At 43.7% G+C, this 18845-nt stretch overlaps 1 protein-coding gene across 2 annotated transcripts in view; it reads right to left on the bottom strand.

Moving 5' to 3' along the window:
• BLK (BLK proto-oncogene, Src family tyrosine kinase) overlaps positions 1–18845 on the bottom strand; it is a 90773-nt gene that overhangs the window by 21589 nt on the left and 50339 nt on the right. Inside the window, exons 7-10 of one of the 2 annotated variants that reach the window (XM_056563006.1) lie at positions 15865–16014; positions 7402–7551; positions 4933–5112; positions 1700–1776 (exon numbers count right to left, since the gene is read on the bottom strand). In XM_056563006.1, the coding sequence (XP_056418981.1) occupies positions 1700–1776; positions 4933–5112; positions 7402–7551; positions 15865–16014 (557 nt within the window). The remainder of the gene's footprint in view (positions 1–1699; positions 1777–4932; positions 5113–7401; positions 7552–15864; positions 16015–18845) is intronic. The other variant, XM_056563007.1, reaches the window with a different exon arrangement.

Below are 18845 nucleotides of genomic sequence, written 5' to 3'. Positions count from 1 at the left end.
AGAAAGCGTTTCTGTGTGTTCCATTGCCTGTGTATCCAGACCCTTACCGTTGCCCCTGACTACAAACCATTACTGCCTGCCCAGACCTTCTGCTACGTCCAACCTTGCTCTTGCCTTGTCCTTGTGTACCGCGACTGTCTCAGCTGTCAGTGAGGTTGAGTCGCTATCGGGGAGAACGACCTGGGGGTTACCTGCCGCTGCAAGTCCATCCCGCTTTGCGGCGGGCTCTGGTGAAAACCAGTAACCCCTTAGATTCCGTTCCCCTGGTACGGCCCACGCCATCACCTCACTGACACAGAGGATCCACCACCAGTGTCCTCTCCGCAGACCAGTCCAGATCCTGACACCGCTATTTAAGGTCCGGTCACAAAACCGGATACGGGGCAAAAAATTAGCTGACCGAAGTCATTATAGGATTCCAGTCGGCTTATTGAAATGAATGAGATATGGACCGGGTGACAGTATCGGCAAATCGTAGTATGAACCCAACCCCTAAAATTGAACAGAAATGCAGGATTTTAAATTAGCTCATAACTAGTTCTGTTTTATGGGACTTACAAAAACAATGTAGGGGCCCATGAGAACCTAAATCCTCCGGTCTGGATCCTCAGGTTATAGCGTTCATCATGTGTATGGCGGTTAGTCACAGTTATTTTGGAGGATGTTTTCTTGCACGGAGACCCGGCCACAAAAACAGCTTCACAGGATACTCTTTTAGGTGTCTTTGTCGTCTGTGGTCCTCTGCTCAGTAGACCGAGATGGACACATAACAGGGGGGGCACAGGGTTCAGCAGAGATCACACACGCACGACCATAATAATGTTATTACAGACACATATGTGCGTATTAGCTGTGATCTCCATCAGAAGGTTCAGGGAACAGGAGGAGATTCTGTATTTGTCTTTAGATGAACTTGCGGTTTTTCGGTATCTTTGAGAAGTTTCTGTAAAAACCTTAGACTCAAATTTCACATTGTGCAGTGGAAAATAAAACGATTGTCATCTTCCTGCCGCAGATCGAGACGCGACCACAACCTAAATTTATGCCTGGATTGTCTAAATTTAACCTTGTACAAAACTGCTGCTTTTTATTACCAGGTTATATTGATTTACTAGACCTATAGTTAAAATAATTTTTACTCTAATTTAAAGGGGTACTCCAACCCTAGACATCTTATCCCCTATCTTTTGGATAGGGGATAAGATGTCTGATCGAGGGGGTCCCTCCGCTGGGGACACCAGCGATCTCGGCTACGGCACCCCAGACATCCGGTGCACGGAGCGAACTTTGCACCGTGCCAGATGACTGACGATGCGGGGCGGAGGCGCATGACGTCATGGTCACGCCCCACTTGTGATGCCACGGTCACGCCCCCTCAATACAAGTCTATGGGAGGGGGCATGACGATGAGTCTCTCTCCTATATTAGTTTCACCTTTTAAGTTGCATTACTGAAATAAATGAACTTTGCATGATATTCTAATTTTTCGAGTTTCACCTGTACGAGTTTCACACGCCCCCTCCCATAGACATGAATGGAGGGGGCGAGGTGTGACATCACAAGGGGCGTGGCCCTGACGTCACGATCGCGGCCTCCAGTTTCGAGCGTCCTGAACAAAATGTTCAAAACCCTGGAGCACCGGAGTACCCCTTTAAGTCAATAATACAAAGTTTCACATATGTGCCGTCCTGTCACGTACCTGTGCCGACATGTCTACCAGCTTGGAAAAGCGCAGCTTCACTCCTTCATCCGTCTTCAAAAAATCCACTAAGCTTCCTAAAAAGATAACATACAATTTTTTATACTAATATATCGTTGTGTGAGCCTCATTTTGTCCGACTACTATTTTTAAATTTTTTCGGGTGGGTTCGGCTTAAAATATTTACCATTTTGTATGTTTTGTAAATGATAAGTTTTGTAAATAAAGTTATATATATAAAAAAAAAAGTGGATTCCTATGGCAATAAAAAAAAAATTGGTCACAATTTTTTGTTAGCAAAAAGTTTATTGTAAAAATGCTCTAGTGGGGACCCTATAGCAAGAAACAAAAAGAGCCCCCCCGCCCATTATGGTTCAGGGTTTTGCCACCCAGGTGTTTTTGCCCTTATTACGACTTTTGGGCCAATTTCCCAATCCTTGTTCAGAACAATGCATGAGGAGAATATTTTACAGATTCTCCAACCCAATAGTGTATGAGGGGGAACCAAAAAGTTGGGGGACCCTAAAGCAGCCACATGGTCTGTTATGTGGCCATTACATTGGTTGGTCTAATCTCATATGCTATTGGGTTGTCATAAATCTATCAGCTATAAATCACAACCACCTGCCTAAGATTGTGTAAGTTCCTCTTATGCCACCAAACAGCTCTGACCCATTGGGGTCCGGACTCCATAAAGTTTCTGAAGGTGTCCTGTGGTATCTGCACCAAAACGTGTGGCCTCTGTAGATGGGACTTGTTTCACCAGCACATCCCACAGATGATCGATGGGATGAGATCTGGGGAATCTGGAGGCCGAGTCACCCCCTTGACCTCTTTGTCGTGTTCCTCATTCCTGAACAATGTCTACAGTGTGGCCGGGAGGGCATTATCCTGCTGAAAGAGGCCACTGCCATTAGGGGGTCCCACTGCCATGAAGGGAAGACTTGGTCTGTATGATGTTTAGGTAGGTGGTACGTGTCACAATAACATCCACATGATGCCAGGACACAAGGTTCCAGCAGAACATTGCCCATCAAGCTGCCCCTGCGGGCTTGTCTTCTTCCCATAGTGCACCCTAATGCCCTCTCCCGGTCATCCACATGATATAAAACGTGATCCATCACACCAGGCTTCCTTCTTCCATTGCTCAATGCTCTAATTGTAATGTTCACTTGCCTACTTTAGACTCTTTTGGTGGTGGAAAATGGTCAGCATGGGCAGGGCCAGTTCTGCCTATAGGCAAAATAGGCAGCCGCCTAGAGAACCCTATTGATGGGGGCGCTGCTTTGAAAGCTAGTAGCCAGCATCCAAAGCCCCCGCCGCTCCTCCGAAGCACCTGCCCAGCCAGCACCACAGTTGCATCCCCCCAGTACCATCATAATCTGCATTCTTCAGCCTGCTGGAGGAGCGCAGTGCCACCTCCAAAGCCACACAGGCAGGACAGGTCCATCCAGCATTCTGACATCGAGTGTGCCTCCATACATCCGCCCCATGAGGAGGAGGTTTGTTACAGTGTGTCACCTAGTAGTGAGGGTGGAGCTAATGGGCGGCAAACTTGGCTTTCGCCTAGGGTGGAAAAAATCCTTGCACCAGCCCTACACAGCAAGCTGTGATGTCCTGTATGAACTGACTACTTTCTATCATAGTAACAAATATTTTTTAAGGTTGAAAAAAAAAGACAAGAGTCCATCAAGTTCAACCTAAAACCCTACTGTGTTCATCCACCTATGCGGCTGATGCCACTTGCCCCATGATGGAGGAAAAATTCCTTCCTGGCCCCAGTATGGCACCAGAACTAATCTCTGGATCAACGTTCTGGATCACAAGCATCAGGAAATTTTCAACAAATTGCTGCTTGAGATTGAACCAGACGGACTAACCTCCACTCCCCACACACATCATTTGGTGTCTATTAGTTGTCCTTCCTTTAGGTAGGTACTTACCTACATACCAGGAAGACTGCACAAGGCCAGACGTTCTGGAGATGCTCTGCCCCAGCATCTAGACATCACAATTTTGTTAAAGGGGTACTCTGTCCCTAGACATCTTATCCCCTATACAAAAGGATAGGGGATAAGATGTCTGATCGCGGGGGTCCCGCCTCTGGAAACCTCCGTGATCTCGGCACCCCAGAAATCCAGGCACGGAACAAACTTTGCTCCGTGCCGGATGACTGGCGATGCGAGCTGGAGGCTCGTGATGTCACGGTCACGCCCCGCTTGTGCTGTCACGACCACGCCCCCTCGATGCAAGTCTATGGGAGGGAGCGTGACCCATAGAACTGCATTGAGGAGGCGTGGCCATGACATCACGAGCGGGGGGCGACTGTGGCGTCATGAGCCTCCGGCACTCTGGCGCTGCACCCGACGCTGTAGACGAATGCCGGGTGCAACAGGGAGATCGCGGTGGTCCCTCTGCTGGGGACCCCCACAATGTCCCTGCTGCACCCGGTGTTTGTTTAGAGCGTCGGGTGCAGCGCCAGAGCGCCAGAGGCTCGTGACGCCATGGTCGCACCCCTTTGGATAGGGGATAAGAATGTCTAAGGGCGGAGTACTCATGACACGCCTCTGTGAGTGAAACGGACTCCATCGCCCGATGCACACCTATGCCTCCGCTCCCCTGTATGTATTTTTAAAGGTTTTATTCTGATGGATATACAACAATGAAGTACCTATCGTCAAGATCCAGGTGAGTGCTCCAGAGTCTTTCTACACTGCTTTGTAAGAAGTTTCGTTTTCTATCTTGAAGCCCCATGCTGTCTTGTTTGCCGCTGAACCTCATGACTTACCTTCCAGTGATTGATTTGATAGCTTCATTTTCAACCAGTGCCAGGTAGCTTTTTGCTTCTTTGGATTTTTACCCCTTTAATGTCACCACGACCCTTGCCCATTTGCCCTACCCCATAGTGATGATGAGAATAAGCAAGTGACGGTAATGCCACCTGATCCCCATCTTTGGGGTACTATGTAAGGCTGCATTCACACCACGTTTTGTACATACGGGTGCCGGATCCGGCTGAAGGAGGGGCAAACCGGGCACTCCCGTACCCCAGCCGGATCAGCCCGTGACTCCCTTTACTTTAATGATCCAAACCGGAGTCAAACGGTGACTCCGGTCGGCTCAATTTTGACCCGTATGCGGTTTTGGACCTGACCTTAAACCGTAGTATATCCAACACCCGTATGTACAAAACGTGGTGTGAATGCACCCTAAGACTTCAAATAGGAACTTACCATTACTCATATATTCTGTAACAATGTATATGGGTTCTTTGGTGACCACGGCGAATAGCTGCACCAGTTTGTTATGTCGGAGACTTTTCATCAAGTTCGCTTCTTCCAGAAAAGCCAGGGGTGACATGCTGCCCTCTTTTAATGTCTTTATGGCCACTTTTACGTTGGAATTATAAAAACCTAGAGGAGCATGAAGAAGAGACGAGACATGAATGGTGTGTTCCTCTGTGAGGCTGGGTTCACACCACGTTTTTCAAATACGGTTACCGTATACGGTTTTCCGCTAAAAAAAACGTATGGCAAAAACCGTATGCAACCGTATACAACCGTATGACTCCAAATTAAAACGTATACGTTTTTTCCCCGTACGGTTCTATCCGTTTGCATCAGTTTTTGCCAACGGTTTTGCTATTTTGTTGTAATTAGTTTTCCAGCAATTTAATAAAGTTACTGTTGTTCTATTGAAATTCCAATCTGCGCATGTGTCCACTCCAAAAACGGATTCGAAAAACCGTGTGCAAACGTATTCTGAAATTCTGTGTACGGTTCTCATAGACAACAATGTTAAAAGAAGCGCATACGGTTCGCATACGGTTTTCCAACCGGAGGCAAAAACGTGGTCGACAGCGTTTTTGCCTACGGTTGAAAAATCGGCAAAACCGTATCCGGGGCAAAACGGATGCAACCGTACACAACATTTGGAATGCGGTTTACAATGCATTCTCTATGCCTACGGTTTCGGATACGGTCGTATACGTTTTTTTGCAGAAAACCGTATACGGTTAGCGTATTTGAAAAATTTGGTGGGAACCCAGCTTGACGGTGGTCTCAAACCGTGGCCCTTTAGATGTTGCAAAACTTCAACTCCCAGCATGCCCGGACAGCCAACGGCTGTCCGGGCATGCTGGGAGTTGAAGTTTTGCAACATCTGGAGGCAGGGACGGGCACAGGTTAACTAGAAAGTATGTGCCCTGGGCAGTCTGGCATCATTATGTGGGCATCCCTTTTGTTTTAAAGGGGTACTCCGGTGGAAAACTTTTTTTTTTTTTTTCAAATCAACTGGTGCCAGAAAGTTAAACAGATTTGTAAATTACTTCTATTAAAAAAAAAAATCTTAATTCTTCCAGTACTTATTAGCTGTTGAATACTACAGAGAAAATGATTTTCTTTTTGGAACACAGTGCTCCCTGCTGACATCACGACCACAGTGCTCTCTGCTGACATCTCTGTCCATTTTAGGAACTGTCTCCAGAGTAGGAGAAAATCACCATAACAAACTTATGCTGCTCTGGTCAGTTCCTAAAATGGACAGAGATGTCAGCAGAGAGCCCTGTGCTTGTGATGTCAGTAGAGAGCTCTGTGTTCCAAAAATAAAAGAATTTCCTCTGCAGTATTAAGCAGCTAATAAGTACTGGAAGGATTAAGATTTGTTGATAGAAGTAATTTACAAATCTGTTTAACTTTTCTGGCACCAGAAAAGATAAAAAAAAAATAATAATAATAATAATAATAATTTTCCACCAGAGTACCCCTTTAATGAGCTGATGCCAAAAAGTTAAACAGATTTGTAAATGACCTCTATTAAAAAAATCTTTACCCTTCCAGTACTTTTTAGCAGCTGTATGCTACAGAGTAAGTTCTTTTCTTTTTGAATTTCTTTTTTTGTCTTGTCCACAGTGCTCTCTGCTGACACCTCTGTCCGTGTCAGGAACTGTCCAGAGCAGCATAGGTTTGCAATGGGGATTTTCTCCTGCTCTGGACAGTTCCTGATACGGGCATCAGGTGTCAGCAGAGAGCACTGTGGACAAGACAAAAAAGAAATTCAATATTGCTATGTACTTCTTTACTTGAAAACGCCAATAAAAATATACTTTGAAGAAAAAAAAAAGAAATTAAAAAAGAAAAGAATGTCCTCTGTAGCATACAGCTGCTAAAAAGTACTGGAAGGATTAAGATTTTTTAATAGAAGTAATTTACAAATCTGTTTAACTTTCTAGCACCAGTTGATTAAAAAAAAAAAAAAAAAAAAATGTTTTCCACCGGAGTACCCCATTAAGTTCAGCCTCTGCCCCCCAAAATGTGTGTGCACGTCCCTGTTTGGAGGGCCACAGTTTGAGACCACTGACCTATGACCCCCTATACTAATTGTCTCTCGATCTTTGGCTTTTATATGTCCCAACCAGCCGAGGTGTCTCATGATGATATAGACCAAGTCACTATAAAAAACATTATAGATATATATATATATATATATAGATAGATATATTAGCCTTAGTCATGTTTCCATGCTGGCCATTGACTTACATGGTAGTTACCTATAGGTGGCACTGTAGAGACAATTTTCTTTCTTTAGAAAAAAGCTAATTTGCATATTTTTCCCCATGGAGCATTGTCCCCATATATTATCTGGATCCCATCAATGACAACCAGCTCCCCCCATAGCGCCATTGATCATCATCACACACATACCCATCCACACTTCCCCAAATTGTCCGGCTCCAAGTTTCCTGACAAGCCTCACAGACTCCCGCGGGATCTCCCAGACGTCAGTCTCCCATTTGCTTCGGATCAATGCCGGGCACGGCTTCTCCAGTTTGCGGCATAAGCCGTCTGGCCTGGCTGTAAAAGTTAGAGAAGGCAAAACGGTGTAAGGTTTTAAAGGGGTGGAAAGCTATTTATCCAGTACTTATCAGCTGCTGTATGCTCCACAGGAAGTTCTTTTCTTATTGAATTTCTTTCCAGTCTGACCACAGTGCTCTCTGCTGACACCTCTGTCCATATCAGGAACTGTCCAGAGAGCAGGAGAGGTTTGCTATGGAGATTTGCTCCTACTCTGGAGAGTTCCTGACCAGGACAGATGATACAGCAGAGAGCACTGTGGTCAGACAGAAAATAAATTTAAAAAGAAAATAACTTCCTGTGTGGCATACAGCAGCTGATAAGTACTGGAAGGATTAGGATTTTTTAATAGAAATCATTTACAAATCTGTAGAAATTTCTGGCACCAGTTGATTTGAAAAATTTTTTTTTCCACCGGAGTACCCCTTTAAAGGGTTCCAGAGTACTCTATGTGTAGGCCAATGGACGTATCTAGGGGCAGTAGAAATTTACACAAATAGACAGTATCCTACAGTAGGGTAGACGAGGGCAACTTCCCAAGAGTGGTGACATATATTGTCCAGATCTCCAACCAAAATAAAGATTTGGGGCACCTCATTCTTTGCAGAGATTGGAGCCCATCTAAGTTACTTTTATCACTTGACCTGGGTTCTGTTTACATCCGAGTCATGGTTCTTATTAGAACACACTATGCAGTGTCAGAACCGTCACATGATGGCGCCCAATAGACATACTAGAGGGCGCCCAATAGACATAATAGAGGGCGCCCAATAGACAAAATAGAGGGCGCCCAAGACATAATAGAGGGCGCCCAAAAGACATAATAGAGGGCGCCCAATAGACATAATAGAGGGTGCCCAATAGACATAATAGAGGGCACCCAAGACATAATAGAGGGCACCCAATAGACATAATAGAGGGCACCCAATAGACATAATAGAGGGCGCCCAATAGACATAATAGAGGGCGCCCAATAGACATAATAGAGGGCGCCCAATAGACAGAATAGAGGGCGCCCAATAGACATAATAGAGGGCACCCAATAGACATAATAGAGGGCGCCCAAGACATAATAGAGGGCACCCAATAGACATAATAGAGGGCACCCAATAGACATAATTGAGGGCGGCCAATAGACATAATAGAGGGCGCCCAATAGACATAATAGAGGGCGCCCAATAGACATAATAGAGGGCACCCAATAGACATAATAGAGGGCATCCAATATACATAATAGAGGGCGCCCAATAGACATAATAGAGGGTGCCCAATAGACATAATAGAGGGCGCCCAATAGACATAATAGAGGGCGCCCAATAGACATAATAGAGGGCGCCCAAGACATAATAGAGGGCACCCTATAGACATAATAGAGGGCGCCAATAGACATAATAGAGGGCGCCCAATAGACATAATAGAGGGTGCCCAATAGACATAATAGAGGGCACCCAATAGACATAATAGAGGGCGCCCAATAGACATAATAGAGGGCGCCCAATAGACATAATAGAGGGTGCCCAAGACATAATAGAGGGCACCCAATAGACATAATAGAGGGCATCCAATAGACAGAATAGAGGGCACCCTATAGACATAATAGAGGGCACCCAATAGACATAATAGAGGGCGCCCAAGACATAATAGAGGGCACCCAATAGACATAATAGAGGGCACCCAATAGACATAATAGAGGGCGCCCAATAGACATAATAGAGGGCGCCCAATAGACATAATAGAGGTTGCCCAAGACATAATAGAGGGCACCCAATAGACATACTAGAGGCTGCCCAATAGACATAATAGAAGGCACCCAATAGACATAATAGAGGCGCCCAATAGACATAATAGAGGGCGCCCAATAGACATAATAGAGGGCGCCCAATAGACATAATAGAGGGCACCCAATAGACATAATAGAGGGCATCCAATATACATAATAGAGGGCGCCCAATAGACATAATAGAGGGTGCCCAATAGACATAATAGAGGGCGCCCAATAGACATAATAGAGGGCGCCCAATAGACATAATAGAGGGCGCCCAAGACATAATAGAGGGCACCCTATAGACATAATAGAGGGCGCCTAATAGACATAATAGAGGGCATCCAATAGACAGAATAGAGGACACCCTATAGACATAATAGAGGGCACCCAATAGACATAATAGAGGGCGCCCAAGACATAATAGAGGGCACCCAATAGACATAATAGAGGGCACCCAATAGACATAATAGAGGGCGCCCAATAGACATAATAGAGGGCGCCCAATAGACATAATAGAGGGCACCCAATAGACATAATAGAGGGCATTCAAAATACATAATAGAGGGCGCCCAATAGACATAATAGAGGGCGCCCAATAGACATAATAGAGGGCGCCCAATAGACATAATAGAGGGCACCCAATAGACATAATAGAGGGCACCCAATAGACATAATAGAGGGCACCCAATAGACATAATAGAGGGCATCCAATAGACATAATAGAGGGCGCCCAATAGACATAATAGAGGGCGCCCAATAGACATAATAGAGGGCGCCCAATAGACATAATAGAGGGTGCCCAATAGACATAATAAAGGGCACCCAATAGACATAATAGAGGGCGCCCAATAGACATAATAGAGGGCGCCCAATAGATATAATAGAGGGTGCCCAATAGACATAATAGAGGGCGCCCAATAGACATAATAGAGGGTGCCCAATAGACATAATAAAGGGCGCCCAATAGACATAATAGAGGGCACCCAATAGACATAATAGAGGGCGCCCAATAGACATACTAGGGGGCGCCCAATAGACATAATAGAGGGCGCCCAACAGACATAATAGAGGGCGCCCAAGACATAATAGAGGGCGCCCAATAGACATAATAGAAGGCGCCCAATAGACATAATAGAGGGCACCCAAGACATAATAGAGGGCGCCCAATAGACATAAAAGAAGGCGCCCAATAGACATAATAGAGGGCGCCCAATAGACATAATAGAGGGCGCCCAATAGACATAATAGAGGGCGCCCAATAGACATTATAGAGGGCGCCCAATAGACATTATAGAGGGCGCCCAATAGACATAATAGAGGGCGCCCAATAGACATAATAGAGGGTGCCCAATAGACATAATAGAGGACGCCCAATAGACATAATAGAGGGCGCACAATAGACATAATAGAGGGCGCCCAATAGACAAAATAGAGGGCGCCCAAGACATAATAGAGGGCGCCCAAAAGACATAATAGAGGGCGCCCAATAGACATAATAGAGGGTGCCCAATAGACATAATAGAGGGCACCCAAGACATAATAGAGGGCACCCAATAGACATAATAGAGGGCACCCAATAGACATAATAGAGGGCGCCCAATAGACATAATAGAGGGCGCCCAATAGACAGAATAGAGGGCACCCTATAGACATAATAGAGGGCACCCAATAGACATAATAGAGGGCGCCCAAGACATAATAGAGGGCACCCAATAGACATAATAGAGGGCACCCAATAGACATAATTGAGGGCGGCCAATAGACATAATAGAGGGCGCCCAATAGACATAATAGAGGGCGCCCAATAGACATAATAGAGGGCACCCAATAGACATAATAGAGGGCATCCAATATACATAATAGAGGGCGCCCAATAGACATAATAGAGGGTGCCCAATAGACATAATAGAGGGCATCCAATAGACATAATAGAGGGCGCCCAATAGACATAATAGAGGGCGCCCAAGACATAATAGAGGGCACCCTATAGACATAATAGAGGGCGCCCAATAGACATAATAGAGGGCGCCCAATAGACATAATAGAGGGTGCCCAATAGACATAAAAGAGGGCACCCAATAGACATAATAGAGGGCGCCCAATAGACATAATAGAGGGCGCCCAATAGACATAATAGAGGGTGCCCAAGACATAATAGAGGGCACCCAATAGACATAATAGAGGGCATCCAATAGACAGAATAGAGGGCACCCTATAGACATAATAGAGGGCACCCAATAGACATAATAGAGGGCGCCCAAGACATAATAGAGGGCACCCAATAGACATAATAGAGGGCACCCAATAGACATAATAGAGGGCGCCCAATAGACATAATAGAGGGCGCCCAATAGACATAATAGAGGTTGCCCAAGACATAATAGAGGGCACCCAATAGACATACTAGAGGCTGCCCAATAGACATAATAGAAGGCACCCAATAGACATAATAGAGGCGCCCAATAGACATAATAGAGGGCGCCCAATAGACATAATAGAGGGCGCCCAATAGACATAATAGAGGGCACCCAATAGACATAATAGAGGGCATCCAATATACATAATAGAGGGCGCCCAATAGACATAATAGAGGGTGCCCAATAGACATAATAGAGGGCGCCCAATAGACATAATAGAGGGCGCCCAATAGACATAATAGAGGGCGCCCAAGACATAATAGAGGGCACCCTATAGACATAATAGAGGGCGCCTAATAGACATAATAGAGGGCGCCCAATAGACATAATAGAGGGCGCCCAATAGACATAATAGAGGGCGCCCAATAGACATAATAGAGGGCGCCCAATAGACATAATAGAGGGCGCCCATGACATAATAGAGGGCACCCAATAGACATAATAGAGGGCATCCAATAGACAGAATAGAGGACACCCTATAGACATAATAGAGGGCACCCAATAGACATAATAGAGGGCGCCCAAGACATAATAGAGGGCACCCAATAGACATAATAGAGGGCACCCAATAGACATAATAGAGGGCGCCCAATAGACATAATAGAGGGCGCCCAATAGACATAATAGAGGGCACCCAATAGACATAATAGAGGGCATTCAAAATACATAATAGAGGGCACCCAATAGACATAATAGAGGGCATCCAATAGACAGAATAGAGGACACCCTATAGACATAATAGAGGGCACCCAATAGACATAATAGAGGGCGCCCAAGACATAATAGAGGGCACCCAATAGACATAATAGAGGGCACCCAATAGACATAATAGAGGGCGCCCAATAGACATAATAGAGGGCGCCCAATAGACATAATAGAGGGCACCCAATAGACATAATAGAGGGCATTCAAAATACATAATAGAGGGCGCCCAATAGACATAATAGAGGGCGCCCAATAGACATAATAGAGGGCACCCAATAGACATAATAGAGGGCACCCAATAGACATAATAGAGGGCACCCAATAGACATAATAGAGGGCATCCAATAGACATAATAGAGGGCGCCCAATAGACATAATAGAGGGTGCCCAATAGACATAATAGAGAGCGCCCAATAGACATAATAGAGGGCGCCCAATAGACATAATAGAGGGCGCCCAATAGACATAATAGAGGGCGCCCAATAGACATAATAGAGGGTGCCCAATAGACATAATAAAGGGCACCCAATAGACATAATAGAGGGCGCCCAATAGACATAATAGAGGGCGCCCAATAGATATAATAGAGGGTGCCCAATAGACATAATAGAGGGCGCCCAATAGACATAATAGAGGGTGCCCAATAGACATAATAAAGGGCGCCCAATAGACATAATAGAGGGCGCCCAATAGACATAATAGAGGGCGCCCAATAGACATACTAGGGGGCGCCCAATAGACATAATAGAGGGCGCCCAACAGACATAATAGAGGGCGCCCAAGACATAATAGAGGGCGCCCAATAGACATAATAGAAGGCGCCCAATAGACATAATAGAGGGCACCCAAGACATAATAGAGGGCGCCCAATAGACATAAAAGAAGGCGCCCAATAGACATAATAGAGGGCGCCCAATAGACATAATAGAGGGCGCCCAATAGACATAATAGAGGGCGCCCAATAGACATTATAGAGGGCGCCCAATAGACATAATAGAGGGCGCCCAATAGACATAATAGAGGGCGCCCAATAGACATAATAGAGGGTGCCCAATAGACATAATAGAGGACGCCCAATAGACATAATAGAGGGCGCCCAATAGACATAATAGAGGGTGCCCAAGACATAATAGAGAGCGCCCAATAGACATAATAGAGGGCACCCTATAGACATAATAGAGGGTGCCCAATAGACATAATAGAGGACGCCCAATAGACATAATAGAGGGCACCCTATAGACATAATAGAGGGTGCCCAGTAGACATAATAGAGGGTGCCCAATAGACATAATAGAGGGCACCCTATAGAAATAATACAGGGCGCCCAATAGACATAATAGAGGGTGCCCAATAGACATAATAGAGGACGCCCAATAGACATAATAGAGGGCACCCTATAGACATAATAGAGGGTGCCCAATAGACATAATAGAGGGCGCTCAATAGACATAATAGAGGGCACCCTATAGACATAATAGAGGGCACCCAATAGACATAATAGAGGGCAACCTATAGACACAATAGAGGACGCCCAATAGACATAATAGAGGGCACCCTATAGACATAATAGAGGACGCCCAATAGACATAATAGCGGGCGCCCAAAAGACATAATAGAGGACGCCCAATAGACATATTAGAGGGCGCCCAAGAGACATCATAGAGGGCACCCTATAGACATAATAGAGGGCACCCAATAGACATAATAGAGGGCACCCTATAGACATAATAGTGGACGCCCAATAGACATAATAGAGGGCACCCTATAGACATAATAGAGGACGCCCAATAGACATAATAGAGGACGCCCAATAGACATAATAGAGGACGCCCAATAAACGTAATAGAGGGCGCCCAATAGACATAATAGAGGACGCCCAATAGACATAATAGAGGGCGCCCATTAGACATAATAGAGGGCGCCCAATAGACATAATAGAGGGCGCCCAATAGACCCAATACAGATGTAAACAGATGTGAAGATATCCTTATTGATGTTGATGTCTTGATAACATCCAGTGAATGAAACCTAATACCCAATAGACATAATAGAGGGCACCCTATAGACATAATAGAGGACGCCCAATAGACATAATAGCGGGCGCCCAAAAGACATAATAGAGGACGCCCAATAGACATATTAGAGGACGCCCAATAGACATAATAGAGGGCGCCCATTAGACATAATAGAGGGCGCCCAATAGACATAATAGAGGGCGCCCAATAGACCCAATACAGATGTAAACAGATGTGAAGATATCCTTATTGGTGTTGATGTCTTGATAACATCCAGTGAATGAAACCTAATACCCAATAGACATAATAGAGGACGCCCAATAGACATAATAGAGGACGCCCAATAAACATAATAGAGGGCGCCCAATAGACATAATAGAGGACGCCCAATAGAAATAATAGAGGGCGCCCATTAGACATAATAGAGGGCGCCCAATAGACATAATAGAGGGCGCCCAATAGACCCAATACAGATGTAAACAGATGTGAAGATATCCTTATTGGTGTTGATGTCTTGATAACATCCAGTGAATGAAACCTAATACCTCTGACAGCTGAAGTTTTGTTTAAAGGGGTACTCCACCCCTGGACATCTTTTCCCTTATCCAAAAGATAAAGTCTATGATGTCTGATCGCGGGCATCTGGCCGCTGGTGCCCCCCGTGATCTTCGCATGGCACCCTGGCGTCCTGAACATTTTTGTTCAGAACGCTAGGTTCAGGTGGTCGCAACGTCACGCCATGCCCCCTCTATTCATGTATATGGGATGGGGCGTGACAGCTGTGGTCACTAGTGATACTCGCTCCCATGGACATGAATGACCACGGCCGCCCAAACCCAGCGTTCTGAACGAAAATATTGCCGGACCCCCTGCAATCAGACATCTTATCCCTTAGATAGGGAATAAGATACTCATGGGTGGAGTACCCCTTTAAAGAAGCACTCCAGGAAATGATTGTATATTACCTATGTAGTGAAGCATAGCCAATGATTAGAGAATAGTAGAGCAGTGGTCTCCAACCTGCGGACCTCCAGATGTTGCAAAACTACAACTCCCAGCATGCCCGGACAGCCAACGGCTGTCCGGGCATGCTGGGAGTTGTAGTTTTGCAACATCTGGAGGTCCGCAGGTTGGAGACCACTGATGTGGAGGTTCTTGTGTATGCCTTGTGCTTCCTGCTGATGTGGCAGGCATGACTTTTCAGCCATACTGATTCAATTTTATAATAGAAATGATTTTTCTCAAGCTGCCTATTTTTCCTATGAATCGTCTGCCTTTGCAGAGAGAGGGGGTGGCGTCTCATCACAGCAGCTCACCTAATGAGACCGACCTCACCAGCTGGCTATTTCTGAAAACCGTTTCTCGTCTATAATACATTTGAAGCAATACACAACGTATATAATACACTCACTGGAATAATGTTTGACAAGTTCCTGTAGTGAGGAGAAGGTGAGGGCGGGAGAGATGTAATACCCCCCATTGTCCAGCATCCGGATCTTATAGTGTTTGATTAAATCTCCTCTCGTTGGATCTTTGTCCCGGACAGAAAGCGAATAGGTGCCTGGCGGGTGAAAAAATTAATTAAAATGTATTATATTATTAACATTTTTATTATTATTTTATTATTCAAAATATATATTTAGGACATTTCTAGAGGCATTAAAGGGGTACTCTGGTGTAAAACTATATATATATATATATATATATATATATATATATATATATATTTATATTTATATATATATATATATATATATATATATATATTTATTTATTTATTTTATTTTATTTTTTTTATATCCAGGAGAAAACTTTGTGTATATATATACATATATATATATATATATATATATATATATATATATATATATATATAAATATATATATATATATATATATATATATATATATATATATTAACTGGCTCCAGAAAGTTAAACAGATTTGTCAATTACTTCTATAAAAAAAAAATATATATTAATCCTTTCAGTACTTATGAGCTGCTGAAGTTGAGTTGTTCTTTTCTGTCTAAGTGCTCTCTGATGACACGTGTCTCGGGAACTGTCCGGAGTAGAAGCAAATCCCCATAGCAAACCTCTTCTACTCTGTGCAGTTCCCGAGACAGACAGAGATGTCAGCAGAGAGCACTGTTGCCAGACAGTAAAAGAACAACTCGACTTCAGCAGCTGATAATTATTGGAAGCATTAAAAGGGTACTTCGGTGGCAAACATTTTTTTATGAACTGGTGCCAGAAAGTTAAACAGATTTGTAAATTACTTCTATTAAAAAATCTTTACCCTTCCTGTACTTTTTAGCAGCTGTATGCTAAAGAGGAAATTCTGTTCTTTTTGAATTTCTTTTTTGTCTTGTCCACAGTGCTCTCTGCCGACACCTCTGTCCGTATCAGGAACTGTCCAGAGCAGGAGAAAATCCCCATTGCAAACCTATGCTTCTCTGGACAGTTCCTGACACGGACAGAGGTGTCAGCAGAGAGCACTGTGGACAAGACAAAAAAGAAATTCAAAAAGAAAAGAATTCCCTCTGTAGCACACAGCTGCTAAAAAGTACTGGAAGGGTTAAGATTTTTTAATAGAAGTAATTTACAAATCTGTTTAACTTTCTGGAGCCAGTTAATATTTATAAAAAAAAGTTTTTGAAATACCCCTTTAAACAGATTTGTAAATTACTTCTATTAAAAAAAATGTTTTTAACCCTTCCAGTACTTTTTAGCTGTTGTATACTCCAGAGGAAGTTGTCTAGTTCTTTCCAGTCTGACCACAGTGCTCTCTGCTGACACCTCTGTCCGTGTCAGAAACTGTCCAGAGTAGAAGCAAATCCCCATAGAAAACCTCTCCTGCTCTGGAAAGTTCCTGACACAGACAGAGGTGTCAGCAGAGAGCAATGTGGTCAGACTGGAAAGAACTACACAACGTTCTCTGGAGTATACAGCAGCTGATAAGTACTGGAAGGATTAAGATTTTTATACAGAAGTAAATTACAAATCTGTTTAACGTTCTGGCACCAGTTAATTAGCAAAAAAATAGTTTTCCAACGGAGTAGCCCTTTAAAAGTACCCATGAAGCCCCTTCTCATTGCATTCATATGGTAGTCATGTGACCTTTCTTGATAGTTGATGGTACGATATGTAGGTCACAACACAGTTGAGTTTTTCCTCTCTGAGTATGAAGTAGATGGGTTAAAAATTGGATGAGAAAAAATTCTACTCATGGCTCCTGCCGCTCAGTGTAATTTTGTGTCACAGTCGATGGAACGTTGTGCTTCTCTCATGGGGCAAAACTTCTTCCCACTTACTTCATTCCGTTCCTTGTCCCTTCTACATCTGAATATTCCTACTATCTTTTTGGGTTTAGCTTCCAAAAATTAAGTCTACCCATGAGCAATTGTGATCTGGAAGAAAGAGTTCACTTTCCCTGCAGCGCCACCACAGGAGAAAACAAGCATGACATGTTTACTGATAAAAATCCCTTCAGCTGTCCTTGTAATACACGGAGGGGCCCGGGCCCCCCCAGAGCAAGACATTATTTTCATAACCTCTCTTTAAATCATAAATGGGACAGGTCCCAAATAAGAGACCACCCTATTAACTCCTCATGTACTAAAGTGTTTCCAACTTATTTTGGTCGGGTTTTGCACCCAAAATTTCAGAAAAAATTAATTCTAAACTCAGCGTTTTTCCGTTTTTGCATTTTCATTTTTTCCTCATCACCTTCTAAAAATCATAACGCTTTCAATTTGGCACATAAAATTCCATATGATGGCTTATTTTTTGCGCCACCAATTCTACTTTGCAGTGACATCAGTCATTTCACCCAAAAAATCCAAGGAAAAACCGAAAAAAAAATTCATTGTGTGACAAAATTTAAGAAAAAATTTAATTTGGTAAATTTTGGGGGCTTCCGTTTCTACGCAGTGCATTTTTTAGTAAAAATAATACGTTATCTTTATTCTGTAGGTCCATACGATTAAAATGATACCCTACTTATATAGGTTTGATTTTGTCCTACTTCGGAAAAAAATTATAACTACATGCAGGAAAATGTATACGTTTAAAATTGTCATCTGACCCCTAGAACTTTTTTATTTTTCTGTGTACGGGGCGGTATGAGGACTCATTTTTTGCGCCGTGTTCTGCAGTTTTTATTTGTACCGTCTTTGCACTGATCTGACTTTTTGATCGCTTTTTAGAAAAAAAATTATTATATAAAAAGTGACCAAAAATACTCTATTTTGAAATTTGGAATTTTTTTGCGTGTACGCCATTGACCGTGCGGTTTAATTAATGATATATTTTTATAGTTCAGACATTTACGCACGCGGCGATACCACATATGTTTATATTTATTTTTATTAACACAATTTTATTTTTTTTA

Source organism: Hyla sarda, chromosome 3, assembly GCF_029499605.1.
Source record: "Hyla sarda isolate aHylSar1 chromosome 3, aHylSar1.hap1, whole genome shotgun sequence".
Lineage (NCBI taxonomy): Eukaryota > Metazoa > Chordata > Amphibia > Anura > Hylidae > Hyla > Hyla sarda.
Note: the sequence above shows the minus strand (reverse complement) of the source record. Positions and strands in the feature narration are given on the sequence as shown.